Consider the following 27,227-nt stretch of genomic DNA (forward strand, 5'->3'; position numbering starts at 1 on the left):
GTATAAATACATATTGATAGAATTATCTTGAAAGAAAACACACATCATTTCTAATATCATGAAAGCATTCTGCTGCGCATCACAGTTAGTTACAAACAAAACTGCCTTTCTTTCTGAAATTAATGCAAAAATAACAACAATAATAATTCATCCAGTAGTACAGTAAGGAAAAAAAGGATTCTGGCTTCATAAATTAAGCAACACACAAGTAAGACTTTTTCCATCGGAAAATTCATCATTATAATTCTATGCTGAGTCTGTTTGTGTTACAGCCCTTTAATTAATAAGAGCTGGGTGAGGAAGGAGAACCTCGCACAGACGTAATGAAGCCTTCAGGTATTTCTGATTCAAAACACCCTCTAGGACCTGACAAGGCCTGTCTTATCAGCTACAAAGACTTGCCATTTGGTATTCTTGTCAAATACAATACACTCTCTATTTTCTTTTTTAAATGCGGTCAAAGTTCACATCTCCCCTGTGTTAATGTACTCAAATCAACAAACAACTACTGCTTGTCTGCATGTAAGTTGAAGACATATTAGTGAACAAAATCTGTGAAAAACAATACTCTTTCCAGAATTTGCAATGGAATGGCATTGATGATGTCTACACAGCACACAACACATATGTGTTTCAGTTTCAAAAAGTGATTTCTTGGTGCTTCCAACAATAGTGTCCAGAAAACCACAAACTGAGCTTCTTTAATACATTCTCCATTGAGTAGCAAATTACTGTCACACATATGGAATACTGGTGACCACAGTGAATGCTTACAGGTGCAGGCTTTTGCCCAGGCACACAGCTACAGCACAAAGTGAGACACCATTTTCACCCAATTTCTGGGATATACACTGTTATGTATGCAGACTGATCTCAGATAACAAGATTATTTCTGATAATCAGTAAGGTCTGTAGAAAGGTAGGAAAAAGGAAACCTTCCTTTTACATTAGAAAAAAATTTAGAAGGCAAAAACAAACAAACAAAAAAAAAACCTGTGATGGTTGGCAACATGCCGGCTCCATTCACATTGTGTCTGCTGAGAATGTGGCTGGGGGAGAGAAGAGGCTGCTTATTTGTCCAGGTCTATCACATGAGAGCACCCACCCCCTTCCCCCCATTTACTGATGTCCTCCACTCGAATGCCATAGAAGACCTTGAATGTGAAATGGTTTCAAACAAATTGCCCTAATTGCTTGAAGATGTGCGTGCAGGTGTAACCGGATCTGTGCGGCCATTGTGCGGATCAGGACCAACACGAGGAATGTTTACACTGTGGCTGGAGTTTAATAGACAGGAGACCAGGGCTCTCAGACAGCCAGCAAAAACACTGCTAATAGGTTAGCTCTTAATGTAGTCCTGAGCTGCACTAACCGCATCTTTTTTTTCCCTTTGTCGGGCAGCACGGCAACGTCCTAAATGTCAAGGTTATCTGGTGGACTCTGTGAGTGAGCACACATCTTAACTCACCTGACATTTACACCAGCCACCCTACCCCATGGACTTTCTGTCCTTAAACAAGACGGCCAGGTGAGCCTTGGTCATCTTCTAAACGTTCCGGTGTTTCCATTTTTTTCATATGCTTTATTTTCTTTCTTTTTTATGCAATATTCTCTTGAACAGATCAGTCGTGCTAAAGCAGTATCTCTGTGGCGTCAATTTCATAAATTCTCATTGTAAGGCCCTGCAAGGTTCTTTCACTAGACCTGATTGTGTCAAAGCTGGGTGAGGCATTGTCATTCATTGTTCGGTATAGGAGTGGTGAGAGATTGGGGGTGTTGAGAGAGAGAACATATAGTAATGGAATTCGCTTACAATAAGAGTCCTTTTAATTGAAATGCATATAATTTTGGAAAATTCTTCAGTGTGCGTGAGCGGATAAGCAGAGAGGATCACATCTATTTATATTAATTGCATTTTTTTGTATTATGGCCGTTTATCTGCAATGCAAAATAGGAAGGTAAATTTCCAGTATTAAGTATATAATTAATGCCATTTCCAAAAAGGCTCTCCACATGGAAAACAGGCACCCATGATCAAACCTGGTGCATTACAGCCCTCTGAAAAACGCTCTCTAGCTGATGTTTAGATTTCCAAACTAATTCATGTAGAATACATAAATAAATCAGTGTTTTATACCCACTTCAAACCATTATATCCCTTTCCTTAGCAGCACTTTTCAGCAAATCTATTAATATTTATGACAACACTAAACATTTCAAATTGCCATGTTTAAACAATATAAAACTCAGCATGCAATTATATAAGATGCAAGCTGACTTCAATAAAAATCTCATTTTGTTTGTTCCCCCAATAACAGGTAATATTGTGCCTTGACAAATGTTTTTGCAAAAAAAAAAAAAGGGAACGAGAGCAAAGTGAAGTTATTAAAGATGAGTGCGGATGGCAGTGGAGTTGCTGGAGCGAGACTGATGATGGAGAGCGGGGGGTGAGGAGGGGAAGAGTAAACACCGCCCCAGCAGGCAGGCCCCGCTCGGAGCCTGGTACCGCCGGCTGACCCCCGGCCTGGGAGGTCAGCACAGCTATGTGGGCCTGACAGCTTCCGTTTGCAGTGCGCAGCCACTCTGTTTGGATTCCCTGGCCTTGCTTACCAGCAGCTTAACAACAGAGGGCAAAAGAGCCTTAATTCTGAGAGTAGTCTAGTTTGCGTACACACACACACACACACTGCTTGTGGCTGTGGCTACTTCTGCTCCGTCTCACACACACCCACACCTGCACACATGCACGCACACAGACACACACACACACATAATGCTAAGGCTTGTGGCTGCGGTTATTTCTGTATTTCTGCTCTGTCTCTCACACACACACACACACGCACGCACGCACGCACGCACGCACAAGCACAAGCACAAGCACAAGCACACACACACACACACATGCACACACACATGCACACACAAATGCTGATCATTGAAAACAACCTCATATCATGATTCGATAAAAGAACAAATCTCTTCACCACAAAGGAATTTTTCGGCCCTGCCATTCCCCGGTTATTGAATGAAAATTGTGTTTATTACGGCTTTAGTGCGGTGTAAACTCATAAACACCATCCCACAGTACAAGGGAAGCTGTCAACTAAATATTGTTTCCCTCGTGAGTCGCTCTTCCACGTCAATTACGCCTTTCAACTTCAGAGCCATTGTATGATAAAGTGGCAGTAAAAATCATTCACATTAATACACCATTGTGCATCTGCTGCTAAAGGTAATTAAAGAAGTAAATGACTCATAAGAATAGACATATTAGCTGCAGAATGAAAGGCAACTGGGCTGCCTGGTGAAAATATGTACCATTAAGATACTGCATTTTCATATTCTTGTAATCAGCGCCACTCGCCTGATGCTGATTTAATCCACTTCACTGAGGAGTCTATCAACAAGCGACCGCGCCGCTCTCTCCCCAGCACAGCCACCGATGAATAGCAGCGCTAAAGGGAGGTCACATGGAGGGAAACCAGTTGGGGATAAGTCAATGCTTTGGCTTCATTTAGATGACAAAAAAATAGGAGGAAGAAATGGCCAGGAACAATACAAGCCGCTCCTCCCCTCCTCCCCTAACACTTGCACGGGGATGCCCACCATTGCATTCTTCTGTCATTTTCAAAGAGTCGATAAAACGCAGAGGATGGCGCGGCCATGCCAGCGAACGGCGGGTTTTAACGGCCCTCGGAAAATCTGTTCTGCATTATTGCAATTTTGTCAGAGAAGTTGCATCAGGTATTGGTGAAGGAAGCACTTGAAACGGGTGCTTTTAAACCCAGTGTGAACTGAGTGATCCGAACGCAGTTATTAAGTGTGAAATCTAGTCTACACTCTGTTCTGAAGCAGTTATGCAACTTCAACTTTGACAAAAACAGACACCTCTGGCTACTTAAAGTGTCGTGCATCGTGATAACAGTTCCCAAAAACATGTAGGCTTCATCCAGATATTTAGGGCTACCTGATTAAATACGACATGGTTCCATTTTATGGATGAAATCAAATCTTTACATAGCAGTCACAGGGTTCCACAAAGGGGTCCCCAGATCCTGGACTGATGCCAGACTGACCTACTGGTTGGAAAGAGCAGAAACTTCATCTGGTTTTGAGTGGCAGTGGGTGTTTTTGTGCTGGAAGTGTGGAGTCTAGAGCCATGGCAATTTGGGGGGGCATCTTCCCTTTCATAATTTGACATATAAAAAAATGCAACTCTCATTGCTGAGGTGGGAAAGACATATTGATGCACCACAACAAAAAGGACTTAGGAGAGAAAATGTCCTTGGCCTGTTACTCCAGTGGGGTCAAAAGTAGGAGCTTTGGTTAGAACCTCTTTCCCACCTCTGATGTCATGGGACCTGCCCTGTGTGACATACAATATGACCCAAGTGTCTTCCTTTTAGCTCCACTACATGCTGTTCATTTTACCCACACACTTCTCTGATCAAAATGAGGAGATCTGTGGGATCCAGCTGCCATTGCATCAGTGCTCATCGTGCGCACAATCACACCGAAAACAAATTAAACCCGAATGCAAATATTATTCCTTCATCATAATGGCACAGCGCACAGCATCAGAGATTTAGTTGTCCACTAATCAAAGGATTTTTTTCGGTCCTGGCTTTGAAGAGGGAACACGGGAGAGAGGTGCCTGTGGAGGAATCTGGGTGTCATTAGTGTGAGTTTGGAGAGTGAATATTTGGACAAATCACAGAAAACCTAATTCGCAATGCCTTCGGATTGAGTTGCAGTATAGAACTGTCTCCCAGGGAACCCACAGTTCCTGTGTTGAAAGTTATTCCAAGTCCGGTAATGTGATCCCACGGCACTGGAGGAAAGAAAAAAAAAAAAGAATCCGATTGTTTTTGTCATAAACTGGGGTGATGGCAAAGCGGGGCTGGACATCTACAATCAGGTTGGATTGAAATGCTTCACTGCATGGACTGTAATAAGATACAGAAGAAAAAAAGTGGGAAGAAACAGCGAGTGTGTTGGCCAAAATTCTGTGAAATGAAAAAAACATACAGCAGGCGTTAACTGTACGTCATGGACAGATTCACTCCCCCAGTAGTTTTCTCTTGTCTTCTCCCAGAAAAGTGTCACAATAGCCACAGATCACGGAGGAAGCCTTGTGCGCAAGCAGTTCTAAACAAACGTTCACAAATAATTAGCATGCAAACCAGAGTGTGCCAACAGAATTGGACATCGTTCGTCTGCGAGAACCACCTTCAGCATTCTGCACCGACACCTTCTGGGCTGTAAGCTTCAATAAATGTCTAACAGCAGTGGATGATCACAAAGCAAATTAAGTTATATGAGAAGCTTAAAGGGCTCACCTAATCATGTGATGAAAATATTAAATTGTAAAAGAACTCTTGCTCGTTACAACTGGTTTTGTATCCATTTTTTTAAATATAATTTTGTGTACATGTGAAGCACATTTGAAGCTTTACCCATTCTACCTCCATATCTGAGCAGGTCCCATGTGTGTAATACACAGGTACAGGGCAAAAAGGAGAAATATGCACACAGTGGAATGATTCACTACAATACAGATACTGCCAAACTCCAAAACAAAGGTCAAAAGGTTTGGGTAACTAAAGAGGGGGAAGAAGTCATTGGTGAGAAAGATGCTATGTGATACTACCTAGCACTGGGCACTGGTCTCCTGGAAATAACAAAAAACTGTAGTAGTTACACCACTGCTAAGACTAACTTACATTTTTATACATTTCAAAAACAAAGACAAATCTGTGGAACCAGCCTGCGGGTCCACTGAAATGTAAAGGAGAATAATAATAGAAATAAAGGCTTTAAAATGATTTCATAGGCTTTTTTCCTGCTGTGAGAGGGGCAAGCCCAAAGCTGAATGCAGATGAAAGTGCCCTAAACAACAAGCTCTGCAGGAACCAAGGGCATGTGGGCTATAGAGTGGGGGGACAGGACATGACAGACTGCTGTTCAACTCCATTAGCTGCTATGTGAGAGGGGTGCATCTAGCAGCACACGACCTGTGAAGAATCTTAGATCTCTTTAAATCTCGGAATGGGATTGCCGCATTAATTCTTGGGAACTGTAATCTCTCAAGCAAGTCAAATTACTCTCATTAACCACGCGAGAATACTGCCTCTGTAATAAGTATATATAAAAAAGTATTTATTACCAATAATCACCTCTTTAATAGGAGGCAGCGTACACATTTTTGTCTTTTTGCTGATTAGGTATAAAAATGAGAAACAGAAAGGACGTTTCTGTATCATAGACACACACACACACACACACAAACACTCCACACTCACACATTGCACACGGTCTGGAGTTCACTGTTTATTGTGGCAGAAAGCGATTAAGGGTTGAAGCATGGTGATGCTCTCTGGTGTGTCTGTGTCTGTGAGAGATTATATTTCTCTTCACTAAACAGGTTCTTTTGTGGCTGTGTAGCAAAAACTCATCCTATCAAAAGATTTCGGTCAGTCTGACCCAATAGGTCCGTAATTTACACTACTGCCATGACCAAAACAACCAGGAGGTAACTGATTAACAAAATCAAAGAGTCACAAAAACACAATTTTCATACACAACATAAAATAAAATGATCATGACTCCAAACACCAATGAAACAGTAGGGGTCTCATTTAGCAAAGAATATATTAGGAAAAAAATAAAATGCAGAAGATAATTAAATGTTTTGTGGAGAAAAATTTCTTGTGGTAAGTGGTTAGTCAATGTATTCCCACAGGAAAGGATTTACAAAATAGCAAAACTGTACTTTCTATACACCTGTGTGTGCTTATTGGGAGAGTTACACATTAAAAAAATGTCTGCTTGGCTTACTTAATCAATCGTTTTGGCTGTCTGAAAGTCAAAAATAAAACAAATGTCCTTCAGTGAAGAAGTTCTGAAGACTGCATACACGGCTGCATGTGCAAATACAGCACCTTTTCAGCTACTGCGCAGTAGGTTATGTAATGTGAACTAACTCCCTTTTTAAATTCGCAATCTTTACACATTTAGTCATTTAAAAAATCATCAATGTTGGGAAATGTAATTGTTTAGGTCATAAAAGCAACTGACACGACTATCTTTACTTTCCATTTAATTAATATCCTATTGGAACGTTTTAAAGTCATTCCTCTAAACTAAAACCAATTAATTACATTAAACAAAATTAAAAACATAAAAAAGAGTGATAGATATATGATTTGGCTTCATGAAATCAATTATAATTAGAGGTCCTGGGTTCAACTATGTACAGGATTAGCATAATTACCTGTTTTCCCTGGTTTTCTTCTTTGTTCATCTGGGACATGGCTGTACCATCTAACCAGAGATGTAGTAAACTGGCTGTCTAACTTCAGAAGTTTCACTGCGCAAATTAATTATTATAAAGTTTCTTAGGGGTTGCCCTTATTTGGGATATCCAGATAACATATTTTTATATCTGTTTTATGAATAAACTTCACACTTATTCAATTCAAGTGTAGTACAGTACCTTATTCAGGGCTACAAAGGGGATTTGTGAGATTTGAATGAGCAACTTTCTGGTTCGAAGCCCAGTTCCTTAACTACTACTCCACACTACTGCTAAAACTTTTTGGCATGGAACAATATGAGGACAATATGCAATGTATTTAATAATAAATAGATAACAGCATACTACTTTGTCTCATCATAGAAAAAAATGAAATTAAAAACAAAATCCCAAAACATGTCATTATATTCAAACCAAATGCTCCAAATTTTAAACTATATAGCTACATATCGCATTAGTTATGATTTTAAAAGCCCTTGCCAAAGCTTCCAGCTTACAATCAACTTGAAATGCTTTTAATCTATAAAACACATGGATATGCCTGTAGTGAACCTTCCACTTTTTGATCACACTGTTCCCCTACCATTTCAAAGCAACAATAACAAAACACAACTCGCAGTGATTCTGCTCTGGCGCGAGAACAAGTCGAGACAGTACTGCCCCATGGCTACAGTTCTCTTCAATAAGTTATTACCCCAGCTCCTATCAGGGACACGCCCGGACGTTCCCTCTGCCTTTCATGATTCATGGCAGGCGGCTCGCTCCTCACACTTGATTCGGCGCGACACGGGCGAGCTCGGGGTGAAGCGTCTGCACTGAGATCTGCACCTGGGAGAGACGCCGACCACCTCCAGCGGAGTTCCAAACCAGAACAGACCGGCAAAACCGTTGTAAAGGAGAGGAGAGGTGTGGAGTGCACAGAGTCTGCTGCTAGAGTGTGTGCTACACCTACAGCACGCCCGCCTGACAACACCAAGCGCCATTCCCCAAGGTCAAAGACAAGGGTCGCCTTTTCGTTCACTTTCTTTGTAATATGTGCTTGAAATAAATGTGCTTGTTCTCTATGCGTAATGCTATGGAGCATTTCTAAATGGCACTACTTTACCCGCTGCAGAGAATGGCGTGTAGTAAAACTGGCATCCTCAAAGGTGCTTAAATACTAATGGGTGCCGTGGTTACGCTGCTTTTGACACACAGGGCTACTTCAGTGAGACCGGATGAGAAATATCACACATAAACACATTATAAACATATGGCCGTAAAGATAATTATTTCGATTGCGGGCTCTTGTTAAGCTTTTCTTCCTTCCCCCCTTCTTCAACATCTGTTCGAAATATGGAGCGAAACCCTCGGCCTGGCTGCGGCTCAGGTGGTTAAAATAGACAACAAACACACTGCCGTGTATAAACTAAACCACACTTCTTCTTTCCACACAAGTTTCTATCTCGATCAAGTCAGCAGTGTGGCTAAAACTGTGGCTACCCACCCAGCACCTGCCTGGAACGGATCCCATTTCTCCTCTGAAAGGGCTGGGGCGAGTTGAGACATGCTGATGAAGCCTGATCAGATGCTAACCTTATGGGCAGAGAGGCGCAGAGAAAGGCTCCACATTCCATCACTAATAAGCAATAAGTTAAGAAAACAGTCGTGTAGCCGCACCTTCCACACTCCCAAGTCACATGCTGTAGCTGCATTTGCGGCAGAAATGTTTCTATGATGTTCCCAATCCGGAACACCTGGCTCCTGTTGCCCCACTGGTACTAAGTGGTGTGACTGGTGAGGGGGAAAAAGTGTTGGTTATTTGATCGTTCTCAAACTCTCCGCATCCCATGGCTACCTCTACACACGGGAGGAACAGGGTGAGGGAGAGGAGCGGAGGGAGAGTGACCCAGAGATTGAGCTGCCACGAGCCCCCCCGCTCTCGGCACAGAGAGCGGGATAATCTCCCATCCCGCCTGGCGCACCAGGTCCCCCCCCCAATTCCCACTGGCACCTTTTTCAATTTAACACAACACTCCACAGGCTGTCGGCCACTCCGGACCCCCGCGCGTCTTTGACACTTTTACATTAAAAATACCAGCGCTCTCATGATTAAAAGCTTTTCCCATTTCCTCTTTCCTGTGCCGAGTGAGAGGCGACGCGAGATGGGATCCCTCTCTTTTTTTTCAGATCAGTTCTAAATAACCACATCGCTTCCTACCAATCCTGATTTCTGTAAGAAGATAAGGAAGTCATTTATGGTTTCATTGGGTTTGAGTGTCACTGGCCTGCAACGAGGAAAAGAGAGAAAAACTAATCCCTAAATCTGATCTGTTGTGTACGTTAATTGTTGCTCAGATTGTTTCAGAAAGTTCAGAGTGTTCAGACATCAGAAAATTGGGTACGGTTAGATATGGGGTGACTGTAGGGTCAGAGGCCCTGTGTTAAAAAAAAATCTCCTTGCAGGGTGTGGAGAGATTGAACTGTCTGATGAGAAAACTAAATTCACTGAAATGACCTGTTACAGTATGCTGAAACCTGCTGTGCGTAATGCACCATCTATTGAAACTCCAGTGCGAGCAGATGCGAGAAGGGGCTAAATAAACATGACTGGATGAGCACACAGCCCCTGACACTGTGCTGCCCCTGCGCTGACAATCGCCAACATGCAGCGCTGCGCTGTAGCCCCGCGATGGCCTCGCCCGTGATTGTGTGGGGAAGGCTGAAGAGCACAGAGTATTTACTGATGCAGTTATCTTGTCCTGTGACAGGCAGAATCAATCAATCTCCACGCACAGGCTGCACACCCTAGCATTCCGGGCACATCTCCTCACTTCAGGGTAGGAGATCGCAGTGTTATCCAGCCAAATTTGATCAACAAATGCAGTTCCCCTGTGCCACGGCAATCTCAGATGAAGATGATATTATGTGGAAGTGAGCAAAGTGATAAAGACAGTACAGAGAGGGATCACTCCAGGTGGAACCTCCTCACTGACTCTGCATCTTAAAGGCGTGTAGCCCTCTTTCCAGCAGGGAGAAGACCTTGGTTAGGCTGTCTCACACATGTCCTATCCAAGGTCTCCATCGCTGAAACTAAACACAGCACTTTTGCTGAACATGATTAATGTATGCATATGCGCACAAACAGAAACTATATAGGGACACACACACACACACACACACACACACACACACACACAAGGACACATGCGCGCGCAGACAAGCACACACACACACACACACACACACACACACACACACACACACACCACCAAATACCTAGATACACACACAAAGCATTCCTGTCCACAAAAATTCTCTACCAATTAACAAGACAACATCCTATACATGATTTAAAAAACATTTTAAAAATTACTGACTCGAGTGCAGGTTTTAAAAAGGTTACATGATTTGCATTTAGTGACAAAAAAAAAAATAAATACAGTGTCGACACTGCAGATAAGGCCTGGTTAATTAAGCGCACCCATGGTGGGGTAAAACATTTGAAGAATAAACCTTGAATAGTTTGCTTCTTTTTCTGTTGCCCTACAGATATTTTACATAATTCAATCCAAAATACCATCTTTCTGATTCTAACTTTCTTTTTGCATTTTAATGTTTAATAAGGGCCCTTGGCTATCTATGGGCACAATTATTAGATATCCGCAGAGAGAAATTGAAAAATTAATCATACTCTCAATTTTGCACTTCTGTAGAAACAGAGGAAATTGCCCAGTCTAAAAGCTCCAGCCTTTCCTTGGTCTGACGCTCATACTGGACTGTGGTAACAGGCTCTTTCTGAAGGTTAACTCTGTACAGAAGATAAGACAAACACATGAAAGAAGAAAATGACATATTTACACGTGGTGTAATTATGATAGGTGAAGCCAGAATAAGTCCATTGCAAGCAGCAATGATCTATCTATGAATCTCGCAAGAGAAATTATGCATATGCATAACATAATTTTTTCATGTCACACACAGCAAATGTAGCTAAAAATTAAAAAACAACAGATGTTTTTGCATTTTACAGACATACACAGGTACACATGGCAGTCTGTATGTAGGCCTGAATGTTTGTCTTTGCTGAACTGTACTGTACATGTGTATATTTCTCAGATGACTAATGTTTGCCTCCTGACCTTGCACTTCATTGAGCCATTTCAGTTCACAAGCACTGATTTTCTATAACCCGCACAGAAAGAAATACTAAATACTGCTGCATGCTGTAATTACTGCAAGGTAAAAAAAAAAATCAAATGTCAAATTTTACACAGATACTTATGCTAATGCAAATGCCGAACAACCTCTATGTTGCACTCCGTAGGGAACTATTAACGGTCTAGATTACCTGTCCGGCTGCTGGAGGTGACGTCCTGAACTCCCGGGGCAGTATGGCACTGAGGGGCTCATCACATCCCCATGCCTCTGTCATAGGCAAGTCCCGCCAGACCTTCCCTCGCACACTTCTTCTCTTTAGCCTCACAGTAAACGGACTGGGTTTTTCTGCCCCAGCGTCATCTAAACAACTCTTTTAACATTTGCCCAGAAGCGTCTCTCTCTTTGTCCGGTCCCTGTCTCCTAACGCATGTCATCCAACTCTAATCAAGCAGAAAATGGTCATAAATATTTCTTTCTGCTAGATTTCACATTCGCATTTCATGCAGGGACATGATATTTTCCCCCCTACCTCCGGGGAGTACCTAATGCAAAAACCAGTTACTCATATTCAAGGCTCATGTTCCTTTGGTAAAATGCAGAACGTATTCCCAGTTCAGGGGAACGCGGGGGGGAAAAGGCATAAAGGCCTGTCTTATTTTCTGTACCATTTGCTGGCTAGTGCTTTCGCAGCCATCCCATTACATCATGTCAGAGATTGTAAACAGCCAAATAACAACACGGGAGTGAGCCGCGCGGTGAGGACAGTAAATGCATTCTTATGATGGAGGGAAGGAAGCAGACTGTTCTTTTTCACAACGTGAAATACATTCTTTTCTTGTCCATTTAAATAATATATATATTTATGAAAAAAAAAACACATGTCTAGAAAGCGTAGGAGGATTTCCCTTGCTGGTGTGCTGGATCAGTATTTATGGAGCTCGTCACTCAGAGGAAGCAGCAGCGCCATCACTTTTATTTATGATGAAACACATCACATCATAAGCAAGGCCCATCATTCTCAGAGTGGTATACAACCACTCAGGTGCACCGGCTGCCCCTTTTGCCATTCTTCTTTGAAATAGAGGCAACATATCATGCTCTGAAATAATGAAGTCATTATCAATCACCAATGCCATTTATTCAATGAAAACGACGCTTAAAATGACCAGCGTGATCTGTGGAAAACATGGCGAGAAATAACATGGAAGAATTGCTAAAAAATAAATAAATGAACTTTACAAACACACACACACGCGCACACGGCCACGCACGGCCGCGCACGGCCGCACGTGCGCGCACACACACACACACACACACACACAAAGCGTATGTATATTGTATATTTCTGTGTTGTTAGTCAAATTAAGGTTTGAGGCAAATCATTCGCATATTTTCTTTCCCCGTTTTTACATTAAGGGGCAGTTACAGACAGAGAACAGCTCAATATCAGGACAATGAAAAAATGTAACATGATTTGTTATGGGTGTACAATCCATATCAATAAAGTTTGTTAACTCAAAACAGATCCTTCCAAAATCTGCTGCACATCAGCAAAGGAATATAACTAATTCTCAGTCACTACAAAGCCTGAAATCCCAGTTTTCAAACATCGGAAAGTCAGAAATGTCCAAAACAGTTCCAACTGTTCAAAATCCAATCAACTTCATAAACATGGCAAATCCTTAAAAAATGATCTCTACCTTTCACTAGTTACCAGTTACACTACTCAAAGCTAAAGGAGCCAATTACTTTGAGGAAATATAGATATCGGTGATGTTTATTCAATTTTCCATGAGGTCAGGCAGACCAAGTGTCCCTATGACTGTCCCTATTTGCCATGTGAATTCAGCTGCAATGGTATAGTAAGTTTATAAAAGCGCATATGCTCATGGTTTCAGTGGTTTAATACATATATATATATATATATATACACATCCGTTTGTAGTCTTGTGGCCAAGGGGGTCAAAAGTCATATATCCTCTGTTGCCTTTCCTATAATAAAAAAAACAGCTCCACAGGAAAAAAGATAATATCCACCAATTCTATTCAACTGCCTTCATCATCACTGTATTATGTTATCAGACAGCAAACTCGTTTAGTACCATTTTAAAACCTTAAAGCGCTACTTGGAAGGCACGTTCTTCACATGCTCCTCTGGGGCCAATATCTGAAGACAGTGCGCTAACAAACGCGTGGCGGTAAACAGGCGTTTTTCTGTGTGCTGCTGGTACCTTTGAATTGCGGCTCCCTGCGCTGTCAGCCAGGCCGGCCCTCGGCTTTGAAGTTAAAGCTCTGAATGAGCGCTGACGTCTATTATCCTCAGCATGCGTGTAGATTATAAATAAGAAATAAAAGCCAGTTTCACTACGCTGCTTTTGCATTAGCCGGCTGCCCCCTTCCTTTCTCCACCCATTCACTCTGCAGCTATCTCTGCATCGCTACCTTCAAACCAGGCCTCTAGAGCTTCCAATAGATGCCTTAATCTGAGACGCGTGCAGCTACGAGGATTAGGGCTTTATTGAAACAAATAAGTGTTTTAATGGGAGAAGGTCCCCGTTTCAATTTCAATAGCTCGTTTAACCCTTATCTGCCAAATTCCTTGGGGCCCATTCTATGTTAATTGGATCTACATTGCACTTGCATTGGGGGTGTTAACAAGCACAGCCTATGAATATTAATTACCCAGAAGTTTTCTGTGTAGGAAATACTTTCCTGATACATATTAATTCTATAAAGTTTTTAAAGTAGAGCTCTCATTAAAAATGTATAAGCCCTGTGCCTCAACATTTTCCCAAGAGAAATAGTGCATCTTTAACTTTATCCCTAATAAATGAGGTCAAATTGGCCAATCTTAAAAGAGCAGCTTCTCCTTAAACAGCATTATTATTTAACTATGTGCAAACATTCCCACCCAAAGACATGGAGGAGGGCTTTTATTTAAACTTAGTTTTGACAATGGATAATAAAGGCTGTCATGTATGGGCCAGTTTACAACATCTTGGCTCTCCTGAGATCATGTGAATGGTTACTTATTTACAACGCTAAGCAAACGAGCTGCCAGACAGAAAACAAAATAAAAGCGCTCTGTGTGTGACTGTGCAAATATGCATGTGTTTATGCATGCCTATGTTTGTGTGTGTGTGTGTATGTGTGTGTGTATGTGTGCATGTTCGTGCGTGTGTGCGCGTGTGCGTGTGTGTGTGTGTGTGTGTGTGTGTGTGAAAAAGGAGTAAAAGTAGGAAAGTAGGTATTTCTTGAAATAAAACATCAGGGATGCATTAGACTAAATCTTCCCGACTGCGCGGCCCTTTCTGTAAGCCATATAAAACTGAAACAACACAGACGGGTTTCCCAGCCTGTCTCTCATGGGCCAGCTGCTTCAGACACCTGCTGAAAGTTTAGAGTTCCCCTCTCGAACACAAATGCATGGAGCCGCCCATCAAAAGCCATCCGGGCGGCTCACAATACCAGACACTTCATGGTGCCTAATGATACCAGCATTGTGGGGAATCATTTACATAGGAGGCATACACAGTCCCCCATTCCCCGGCTTTGGAGGAGCAAAAACTCCCTGACATCATTCCAGTAAATAGGGGATGCAAACAATATGCCATCCACCAGCTTTTCCCTTTGCCATTCTAAGGCAGTGACCATTTGACCTGAAATCCATTATCACCAATGTTTCTTTTCATCTGCCAGAGTTAAGATACAGTACTAAGTGTCTTATCTTCCAGCCAAAGCCCTGGGTCCTGTGCAGACTTGGAGAGTGACGAGGAGCTCTGGTTACCTCATTGTCAAACAACTCCTCAGATCCTGTACCCTCATGGGTATGGGAAGGAGGCGACTCTAAACAGGATTTTAACCTACAGAGCGCTTGACTATTTTCAACTCTGGGGGCACTCACAAGGAACCTGGGGTTCTTCTCTGTGTCAGCCAAGTCAAGGGCAGCGTGAGAAGGGATGTAGACTCAACAAAGCAGTCAGTTCACCATTTCATATTGTGATATTCCATAACCAGAACACAACCATGACCAGACCCCCTCAACACAGTAGTTGACAGACAGGAAAAGAAATATTGAAAACCAATGATGTACCACATACTCTGTATGACCCCACCCCCAACAAAAACAAGGATCAAGTTTTCCATGACATGTAGTGGAAAGTGGGAAGGGCAGATTTTAAAATACATATTTCTTCCTCTCTCTCTTTTTTTTTTTTTTTAAATACAAGCGCATTACTGTTCAATTTTCATCTCCATCTGCATGATTATTAATCAGATCACACATCAATTGCCAGAACCACCACAGATATTCACCCTATAATAAAACTGTCATCTGTTCCAGTATAAAGACAGATGTTGCAAGTTGGGTGATAACATAATTAATCTGTTCTGTGAGGGATTCCATAAAATTATTTAAATTGGAAGAGCACTATCATTTTACCAATAAAGCAATTTAGGGCAATATGCGCCACCATAACACTGATCTTATCTTTCTCTCAGATTTTCAATAAGCCAGGGCCCCCATCGTCTCCATGCCCATCTGACAATATTAGCAGTTTACAAGCAGATACCTGCGTATGGCCATAGATAGAGGAGACACAATGTCCCCACAGAAGCAACCCTTGGTCTGGAAAAGCAGGCGGTGTTGTGCATGCTTTGAGAATGTCCCTTCTGAAAGTGTCTGCCACAGCTGAGGGTCACAGGAAGGAAATGGCTACAGGAGAATGACGCTCAACAGTGTCTGGACACAGGTCTCTACACAGGAACACCTCTTTCTAACGCCCCAAAAATGGTGGTGTTGTGGCAGCAGAGAGGCTAAGGAACTGGACTTGCAACTAGATGATGACACGTTTAATTCCCAGGTTGGACAGTGTCTTTGTACCCTTCAGCAATGTGCTTGAAAAGAACTGCTAAAAATATGCATCCAGGAAAAATATGCCAAATGTAATGCGTGTATTATTCATGATATAGTACAGGTTTGTGTGCCATATTGATTTTATAAAAATGATTAGAACTGATCCATAATTGGCTAAACTTAAGGTTAGCTATGTGAAGTGCAACCAAACTTAATTTATATTTATTACATGAACCTGCCAATGGAATTTGTACCTAGCTTATTACAACACTGTTGCTATAGTAACATGCCAAATATTTTTTAAATGGTACTGCTGGATTTGTTAGCTAGCCAGTGAACAAGCTAGTTTTCAGTTGCTGGCTTACTATAAGAATTAATTCTCAAGAGATGGTAAATGTTTCAATTTTCGATAATTTAATTTAGCTATTAGTGATGTGGACTGGATCAGTTACAAGTCTCCTGTTTGTTTCATGTACGTGCAATGACGTTAAAATGATGTACATAAATTCCATTTAACCATGTTACATAAGATGGTTTTAAAGAGTACTTGTTATTGTAACACTCCTGAGAAGTAATTGACAAAATGAGCAAAGCGGGTAAAAACTCCACTGACATGTTTTAAAAAGTATATTACATTTTAGCCAGTTTTAATCTAAGCCACTTGGTAATTTGATTTCACGGTATGTGCTCAAGACAAATTTTGTCATTTTCTGATTTTCCTGAAAATCAATATTATGATATTACTTCGTATGCCTACTGGTGAGCTAACGAAAATACATAATTCATAAGCAGCCATGAAAAACACAAATACTGTTGAATCAAATTCAATACCTCCTTGAAGTAGAACGTAAAGTAAGAACGTACAGAAGACAAATCATTACAATGAATCCTGTAGCACAGCTAGAAAGAGGGCTCGGCTGAGATGAACTTTGACCTGTGGCTGCTGCTGCACTTCCCTTATCTGCTGAATGCTGAGGACAGATGGTCACATGGTAGTGTACTGAAGGTTTAGTGCTGTTGTTGCCTTTGCTGACTGGTGCCGATGTGCTTCAGAAATGGCGACTGCAGTTGAAAGACGTGTGGCAGGCGTAATGGCAGATTAGCGGTTCGTAATGATCTCAGGAAACTAATGATTGTCTAGTGATGACAGTGTGATCTGTTGCTCCCTGTACTTTACAGTGTTCTGCTTTTGCATTAGACACACAAACAGCTGCTGCCTGAGATGACAAACATGTAATGCAATGGTTATGAAACTATGGTCGCCTGAAGGTTGCAGGTTCAAATCTTGAGCTGGCACGGCCACTCTACCCCTGAGGAACACACTTAAACTAAATTGCTTCAATAAATATAGGCTAATAAATATCCAGTTGTATAAACTGATAATATGTGCAATGCAAGCTATGCAAGTCATTCAGGATAAGGGCAAAGCAAATAAACAGTGTAATAAACAGTGCAGTTCCAGCCACCCCGCAGCAGACACAGCAGATGTGTATTTCTCGACACCTAACAATCTTAATGGCTCTCCCCACTCTGCAGAAGAAAGAAAAGCTCTGTAATTGGTTTGTCTTATCTTGTGATTTGTAACAAAGTGTTAAAACCCTGTTCTGACAAAGAACTGGAGAGAGACGTTTATCCTCTGAGCTCATTGTCATATGTCAAATGAACCAATTATTTCATGACTGTTGCTCTCGTTGTTACTTTTATGACATTGTTGTCATCTGTTTACATCTAAAATATTGGTATTTTAAGAAGCACTTAAATGTGATTAAAAGAATATTCATTGAAGATGTAGAATTAATATTTAATACTGTGCAATAATATCATTTGAGCTCAATTCCTTGCAAAGGAATTAGTTCTTAACAGCGAGTAAATGACTGCTTGCTTAAACATGCAAGAAATTAAAAAGGCGCTGATTTAATAGTCTATAAATCATCAGAAGTTATATATAAAGTGAATTAAATGTGTTTAAAACAATCTATGAGAAAACCGCTAAGTTCTTGCTCTCGCTGAGATGACTACAGTACTTGATGTTGACATTTTGACATATATTTTTTTTATTTCGTTGTTTAGGACACTGTTGCTTCCTCTTGCAAAATCACTAACAACAAAACAAAAATACCAAACCACAAATCTCTAGCTATTGCAGAAATGTACCTTTCTTTTTTCTTTCCTTATCACCACTACCATCTTCAGTTCCTCATTAAAACTACATGCTACAAACCACAACTTCTGTTCCAGGAGCAGTGTGAAAAAGCTCGGGCTGCATCGCGAGAGGCGGGCGGCACGTTCTTTAAGAGCACATTCTGTCTTCATAGAAGAGTGGAGCTCCACAAACATCAGCTCTGTCGTCACCTGCCATTGCAGCCTGGTGACGCATGAAAGTTGCAGTCTGCGAGCTGCCTAGCCGCATCCGAGGTGTTCTACACCCGTTTTGTTTTTATCGGCGTGCGGCGAGCAGTGTCTTCGGCAGTGATACGTCGAGGGCCCCCGTCGCTGTCCACATTCATCTGATTGCAGCTCTGGCCTGTGGTGTGCTCGGGAGCGTGTGATGTGCCAGCGCTCATACGAAGACGCACGAGCGAAAGGGGGGGAAATTCCAGCCAGCGAACAATCTGCACACATCAAACGTGCGCCGCGTCGCTCCACGTCATGCATGTACACCAACGCAGCACGAACGCAAGGCATTAGAGTTGCGGCGCAGACTCAAAAGCCACAGCAGCAGCATGCCCGGGACCAGGGACTGCAAAGCATCGCAGCTACAAAGAGGCTCTGCCCAAGCCAGTGGGACAACGGCGTCCACAACAGAGGTCTTAACCTCATGACTTTTTTTTCCAAATTAAAAAAGGCTCTAATTAAAAAAAAAAAAAAAAAAAACTATTGTCATGTGTTCTTTCTTCATAAACCCTTGTGATACACATTGGTCTTTAGTACCGTGAATGAAAAAATGCTGAACTACATGCACGATAAAATGTTGTGCAATGCTTGATTTCAATACCACCGCTCGCGCATTCACTTTGAATTTCAAAAACCTGCTTCAGCAGCAGGTTTGGTGCAACCCAGTCCTATGTGCGGTATTTGGCTAATGTATAAGGCCTCAGTATTTGATTAACTAATAGAGATGTTTAAATCAAGCTTATGGTCTACTTCCTCCAAATCTTACTACTCTGGAAGATGAATTCCCCTGTCAGGCTCAAGATGATCAAACAGATTACAATTATTTTATCCCCCATCTTTATTAATGGGCTCTGTCTTTCACAGTCACTTTCTCTAATAAGAACAGATGATGTGCCACCACCAGGTTTGTTGTTTTAACAGACTCAGGGGACTTTCGCATATTTGCGTTTTAAGTCGGATCAAATGCAAAAGTGATTTGTGGACTTCAAATGAAGCAGTAAGGTAACAATTCTTGATTTAGTGAATACTTTTAAATCTAGGAAACACAAAGGACACTGAACAACAGCGGCTTCCCACAGCAGCATGCTAGTTAATGAGCTGAAAGAAGATTCCTATGGAGCTGCGCTGGTTACATTAAGACCAGTCTATCCGTGCAACTGGACGGCATGTGACACAGCTGATTGACACCCCCCGCTCACCCTGCCCCCCACCACACTCTGTGACATTGGGGGTCTCAGCATGGCACGGGGGGTGCCAATGTTTCGTAATGGGTGACAGTGTTTCTATGTGGGTCTAAAGTGTTAATGCTATTTCACTACACAAGGAGCAAAGTAAAAGTTATCAAATTAATGAGCAAAAACCTTAAACCTCATGGGACAATTAACATGGTTTATGATGCATGATAGAAAATCCAGAGTTAGCCTCAAGGAAATTATTCACTTAAGAAAATAAGAACAAAAGCATTTCAAGGAAACTTGCCTCCTTTGGTAGGCACTCTAGCAAAGAATCTGTCAGAAGCACAGAACAAAAGCCCACATGTAGCGTCCTTTACCAAGGATCACATCCCGGTTGCAGGAAAAAAAAAGCCTCACACTGAGGTTATGCAGCATAAATTCATCTTATGGAAATGTAAGCTAAAACACAAGAACGACTAATGAAAACCAATTTTAACAGGTATTAATTCCAAATTTACTTCAATTGTCATTGACTCTGGTTTGACAAAGAGGCAAACAGCTTTGACAGAAGAGTGCCTGGATAGGCAAGAACCACTGCAATCCCAGCCCGATGAGAAAATAAATTTTTTTTTCTTATTTTTTTTTTTTTAAACAGGCGGCTCTATTCCAGGCGGGGAAAAATCCTGTGGTGTCAAGTGTGCATCTGTGGCACGTCTGTCTGTGCTCCCTCTCTTCTGCCTCGCATTCATCAAAGCTCTAACCCCTGTTGTCTTTGCACAGCGAATCAGAATGTGCCCCTGGCAAAGAATGAAGGAAAAGTCAACAGGAATTAAGTTTCAGTGCAACTGTTTACTCAACTGTGGCCCGCAGTTATTGAAATTTTATCCACGGTTTTGTGTGACTACTGCGGTAATGAATTCAGTATGGCTGCGTTTCTCGTTGACGACATGCTCGTTTCAACTGAAGGCCTGACGGATGACTGCCACTGGCATGGCGGGGATGGAAAGGGCAGATTTCTCCGGGTGCACGCAGCATGCCCGTTCGCCTGTTTGGGTGCTGGGCGGGGCGGCTTGCCGGTGGGAGGGGCCTGGCCTGAAGGAGAAGACCTGGCACTCAAAGCCCAGTGCAGACAGCTGGAGACACGCACTTGTGTTTGTTTTAGTGCTACTGTTACTGTTTGTTGGTGGAAGTTCCAAACCATTCAATTTTTTGTAAACTTGGAGGTAGGAACCATAGAGCTACCGGTGGAAATATGGTTTTCCAGTACGAAGTCGTGTTTTTAAAACAAACAGAATTTGAATACATTTACCCAAAACACAAACAGACAAAATGAAATGTAAATCTTCCTTTGAAATGTCATTAAACGGCTACTACAAACCAAACTAAATGCATTTAAGAATATCACATGCGAAAATGGAAAGACAAGCAATTATCAAATGTATTTCTTTAGTTCTAATTTGATTTCTGCATGGCTTTGTTTTCTCTATTACAAAAGAAGGCTATGTTGAAAACACTAAACAGTCTGTGAAGTATTTCAATCACCGGTTCTGTGATGACCTCTGTATTAGACTTTGTCATTTAACTGAACTGAACCGTGCTGTGCTGCTGGCACATGCGCTAACACCGATTCTTCAATTTCAACGCAACAAACCAGGCCGTCTGACGAGGCTGGGGTAGTGACACAGCCCACGCCGATGCAGGGATGACAGACGGTAAATAAGTGTGTGTGAACCACGACCAAAACACTCCTGACAACAAGCACTGTCGTACTGCGAGGCCAAGATAACATGAGACACTGTGATCTTTTCAGTGCTGTTTCCTTAAACACGCTGTCATTTGGTACACATAACAATGACACCCACAGAAAGAGGCTGTCTGTTTTCTTCAAGTCTCCGACGGTGAAAATGTTTTGGACTTCACTAATAATAAGGTTGCTGTAATTTGCTGCGCTTCATTGGCCAGACACAGAGGACTGTGGGCATTAAGCTAGAGTACAAGGCATGTTTTGAAGGAGCTGAGTAAAGGCCTGCCATTTCACCAGTTGACACACCATACCAACTGTCTGAGAATCATATAGCACCTAGACATTTAAAATGTGTTGGAGTACCCTAAATGAATATTTAACAATCACGCGTGTGAGGCATGCTACAATAAACACGTCCACAACCAAACACACAATCACGGGGAGAGCACTTCCCATTCTTTAATCATTAAACCCCCTCAGCATCCATAAATAGTGATAATGTGTTTATGGCCGTGAACTGTGGGCTCCATTAAATATTTACAGGTGCTTTTGGGAGGACCTGAGACATGGCCGATTCCAGCGTGTGACACAACGAGGTGTGGGAGAGAGGAGAGGAGGAGCAGGGGGTACCTGGTGCTGCTGGAGATGTGCCAGGTCGGCCGCCGTGAGGTCCGCCGAGGGGGTCTCGCTCTTGGGCCTCCCGTCCCTCGCGCTTCCTTCCACGCTCCCTCCGTTCTGACAGGCTGAACCGTTACTCGTCGTCTCTGTCCCAGATTCTTGCATCATGACTTAAAAAACCTGAAATGAAAGTAGAAAAGCAGCTGTCAAGGCGCTCATTGAACATTACAGAGAGACAACTCCTTTAAGCGCACGCCTGGCTGTAAACACGTGTCATTTCCTTCCACGCAATTTGCCTTAAGATTACGGGTTTTCCTACCCATTCACACCGGTATGTTTCATGTTTGTTTGCTCGTGCCACTTTCTGCAAAGCACAATTGCGCTTGCGGATTTTTTTTTTCCACGCTGTAATGAATTGCTCTTTTCTGTTTTTGCATAGTTTTTTTTTTTCCGTTACAGATATTTTGTTGTTGACATGTCCATTCCCAGCCAGCGGAAGAAGGATGGTCTGCCATATGCATATATAGGTTGTTTTTGTTGTCATTTATTGCTGTGTAGGGGGAAAAAAAGACACATCTGAGAACAGGCCTCAGTAAAGCCAGGCCGAGAAACGCTGGGAAGCACTTTCCAGCACAAACAAAACACGTTGGACTGAAATGGATATATTTACCCATAGAGTCCCAGCAGAACCACTGCAGAATGAGTTTATAATGAGAAGCAGGTCTGAGGAGTGGGCCGTTTATGGATCAGAACCAGAAGCATCAATTTCAAAACTTGCACAAAAAAAAAAAAACAAAACAAAAAGTAACTCCTGATCTAGAGTGCGGGGACAACACCAAACTCACAATTATAACCTCAATAATCCACCTACAGCAACTGAAACCATCCCTCTGAAGCCAGCAACACAAAAATGTACAACATTTCCTTTTTACAAAAAAAAGACACTAACTTTACTACAACACAGATGGAAAATTTGAAAAGTCAAGGTAAACCAGGCCTAGGATTTAGGCTTCCCTGAAATCTACAGTGTCCCATTTCAGTTCTGTGAGTGAGTGCACGAACAGACCACCCCTCCAGCACGTCTCCAGGGACGGATGCGAGTGACACTGATGCCTATCAGAGGCTCTATTCCTGAAGTCGGAGATGAGATTTACATCTATTGTGCTCGTCAGTAGTCTCACTGGTGCGTCGCCTAGTCTCCTTATTCCAGGCCAGTTAATGAAGCTGACCAAGTCAGGCAGAAGTAAATTAACTTGGCTGATTAATTATTTATATGAAGCAGAATAAATGCCCTTAAAACACTGGACCTAATCATGAAGGGAGGTGAAAATTGAACTAAATGCAGATTTATAACATTGCATTTCACAGACTTGTAATAGAATGGCCGATAAGTGGTTATGTGGGCTCGGCAGAGAAGCAACATTGTCTGAAAAACACAGCAGGCTTCCATTGACAGTTTCAGCTCTCTACAACAAAGGGCAAAAACAAATTCTGATTCGAGTGTCATCCTTGTTGATTACATAAGATCACAACAAAAGTGTTACAGTATGCGGTCCATCTCTGTTAAAATCATTAAACCAGAGGGAATAATAGCACATACAGCAATAATTTTTAAAATAATTATTTTCTTTGGTATAACAGAAATACTGAATAATCCATAAATATTTTTTTTTTCTTTTCTTATCATAGGCATTGTTATCATAGCAATTTTCATCATATTTATTAACTCTACATTCACCTCATAAAAGGATATGAGTGTGATCCTTGCAGGAGCTGTATATATATGAGTCATTCAGTGGTGCTGGTCACTTCCTGTTCCGTTGTGGAGGCTCCCCCTTCGCTAAGCCATGCACTGCAGTTTGGGCTCCGACACGGCCTTTGGTTTCCAGACAGATGTTGACCTGACTCACCCCTTCAGTCTGGCAGAGACGCACTTTATAATGGGATTTTCCAAACAAGGAGTGAGCAAGAAGAACACTGTGGGCTGGGCGTCAGCCAGCCAAAAATACAACTACAATCACCCTTGTGCTCTCTCTCATTCTCGGATACCAATTAGAAACACACATTTTCAGAACAAAAAAAAAAATCAAATAAAACATGCATTGATGTTTTTCACCCCTCTTACTTTCAAAAACATCTTTTTTTGATCAAACCCACCAAATTACATCCATACACAAAAAAAAATGCTCAGGCATAGGGCCTGTTTTTTTAATGCTACATAAAATGGGAAAGTAATGGCTATTATGCATGCACTGTCATTCTATGCTAAATTTTCATAATTATAACGGAAAGGCGTAAATTTTCTAATGCATGGCATCTCCAAAAGTAATCAAGAGAATGAGCCGGAGGGCTATTTTAATGTATGCAAAACTACTGACCCACAATAAAGGAGAAGAAGGCTACAATGAATGCAAAGTAATGCGCACATGCTAAGGAACAGCGCTGATGAGGGACAGCTAAAATTAACACCCAATTAATTTTCGAATTGACAAACAAATGAAACCCATAAATCTACTTTCTCATTAATTTTTACCATGGAATAATTCAAACCTGCAGTATCACAACCAAAAAAGTCCATTATCCGTCACAAATATCAAACAGATAGTGCTAAAAGGAATATCATTAAAGACGTCTTCAACAAAAACAATCTTATTCTGTGCACTGGAGAAAGAGATAGCCATGTCTCAAGCAGGGGACCCCCCTCAACCCCACGACAGGAGCAGATCCAGGATATTTTTGGGTTTACACACATGTGAGAAGCTCATAAGAAACAGACCTATTTGTTTAGAGAGCACATGACAATGCTTTAAAAACAATAAATCTGGGAATAAATTCCAACAGATTAAAATGATTCTGATAACTTCAGCTGTCCACAAGGGCTTGCTTGGGCTGCCGCTGATTATCAGATGTCTGCAATTCTGAGGGGGATCATCTCGTTGCAAAACACAACAAGTGCTTGGAAACAACAAACATTGCACGATAAAAAAGGTCAGAGTTTCTGTTTGTTTGTTTTTTTAACGGAATATTGGGAGTACAGTAAAAACACGGTCACATGCGTCTCCCACCTGACTGGGGCAGTCCAGGGCTCTGAAGGCAGGAACAATCGATGAGACGAGTAATCTCTCACTACTGCACTCTCTATTCACAGGGCGCAAATTTTATGCCCGTCTCCTTCCACGTCTCCTGGAATTCAGGAACTCGAGCAGAAAATCTGAGGAGTCAAGGCAGGGTCTGGCCCCGCAGCTGTGAGCTGATGGCTCTCCCCTTGCTCTCTGTGTTTAAAGTTTACGAGAACAAACCTTCATCAGACACCTGCTCCAACTCGCCGAGTTCTCACATTGCCGTGTTTACACAAACTGACAACAAAAGAACAACATTCTTCCGGACGAGATAAAAAAACACAAAGGACAACAAAGAGGCAGGGGAGCTTTTATAAGTCGTTGTTTAGGTTAAGCCCGGCTTGCAGACTAGACAATGCAACAGGCTGTACCAAGGTGTGACAACTTGAGGGTTTGGAGTTTTTCTCTCAAGGTCTGCAGAATACAGTGTACGGATATATTTTGGCTTCTTGGTCTAAGGATAGCTCTGCAGACAAAAGGAACCTTTCCCAGTTTACCATACTCACATCATTCTCAGATTATATTCTTTTTACCAACAGAACAATGTGTTTAAAGACCTGTAATCAGTCTTCTTACATTTGTAGAGCATTTTAAAGGACACCCCGTTGCATCTCTTTCACTCTCCTTCTAATTAGATATTCTGGACCACAGGGTCAGCAAAATTCTCAACACACAGCACTGCCAGAGCCCCAAGACTCTGATAAATTTACCTGCACCGCGGGCCACGTTTTAAATCCAGAACAGCATCACTTTTCAAATGCGGAGGAAAAGATCACAATTCATTTTGCATTCGGATTTCACAAATTTCTCTCCTGTCTCGAAAAAGAACAGGACACGGGAGATGACATTCTACCGAAGGAGACTTCTCCGTGAGACCAAACAATCCTCTAATCTTGCGAACCACTTCACCAAAAGTTGCAGATAAGCAAAGCAAATCCCAGAATACTGCAACGACATTCCAGGGACAAGTTCTTTTCTTCTTTATCTCCCACCCCTCTCATGGAGACACAGGAGCTTTTAAGTTTCTTCCAGACCTTGCAGGGATAGACGGCCACTCACACCAGCAAACAAAGCAGATATTTGTTTAATAACTGATTGCTGCCATGGCTACAGTAAACAGGGGGCCCAGGGCTTTGTGTTTATGAACAAACACATCTTCTTGCAAGAGCAATTTAACATTAACCAGGTGGAATGATCAACAGATTTCATAGGTGACACTCAGGGCAGCACTAATGTAAACAGAGCTGGGGGGAGAGAGGGGCCAGTCTTAGGGAACCAAGGTCGATGCAAATGCAGCACAGCTAGAATAAACAGCCCGGGAAAACTCAAGACAAACAAACAGTCATTCTCTTGACATTTGAAGAAGCATTAGGATTGTGTGTTACAGCTGCCGGTGGCCACCCTGAATGTGAACGAGATCGGGTGTGGGGGGTGTGGGGGTGTGCGTGTGTGTTGGGTAGGGTGGGGGGGATCATGGGGGCTGGGGTAGGGTGGTAAAGAACACCTCCTCAGCTTGCATCGGCTTGATCTGTAGCACATGCAAACAGGACCTACAGTCAGTTACCAGCCCGCATGCAGAACATCTTCCCAATGCTGTGCCAAGGAACTTGTAAAACGTGTTAAACATTACCTCTTTTGATTATTCAGTAACTACCCCTGGGAAACAACAAAATATGACAGAGGTTCCTAAGCCTTTTCAATAACAACTGGTATCAAGAGCACGTGTTGTCGTTAAGGCCTTGCAGGGGGAACATTACTCATGAAAGGTATTGAAAAGAATAATTCTCCCTTACACAATCTAGCAATAGCAGTGTCATATTTATCCTATACATGTTCTCAGATTTACAGCAATTCTGATCCTGTGAGT

General features: G+C 42.1%; 1 protein-coding gene across 3 annotated transcripts in view; it reads right to left on the reverse strand.

Moving 5' to 3' along the window:
• The window catches only part of foxp1b (forkhead box P1b), a 166,014-nt gene that overhangs the window by 58,128 nt on the left and 80,659 nt on the right, over nt 1–27,227 (reverse strand). For 2 of the 3 annotated variants that reach the window (XM_036530883.1, XM_036530881.1), the window contains exon 5: nt 22,254–22,421. In XM_036530883.1, the coding sequence (XP_036386776.1) occupies nt 22,254–22,409 (156 nt within the window). In that variant the 5' untranslated portion in view covers nt 22,410–22,421. Of the gene's footprint in view, nt 1–22,253; nt 22,422–26,070; nt 26,286–27,227 lie in introns of those variants that run through there. The other variant, XM_036530882.1, reaches the window with a different exon arrangement.

This window comes from Megalops cyprinoides, chromosome 6, assembly GCF_013368585.1.
Source record: "Megalops cyprinoides isolate fMegCyp1 chromosome 6, fMegCyp1.pri, whole genome shotgun sequence".
Classification (NCBI taxonomy): Eukaryota; Metazoa; Chordata; class Actinopteri; order Elopiformes; family Megalopidae; genus Megalops; species Megalops cyprinoides.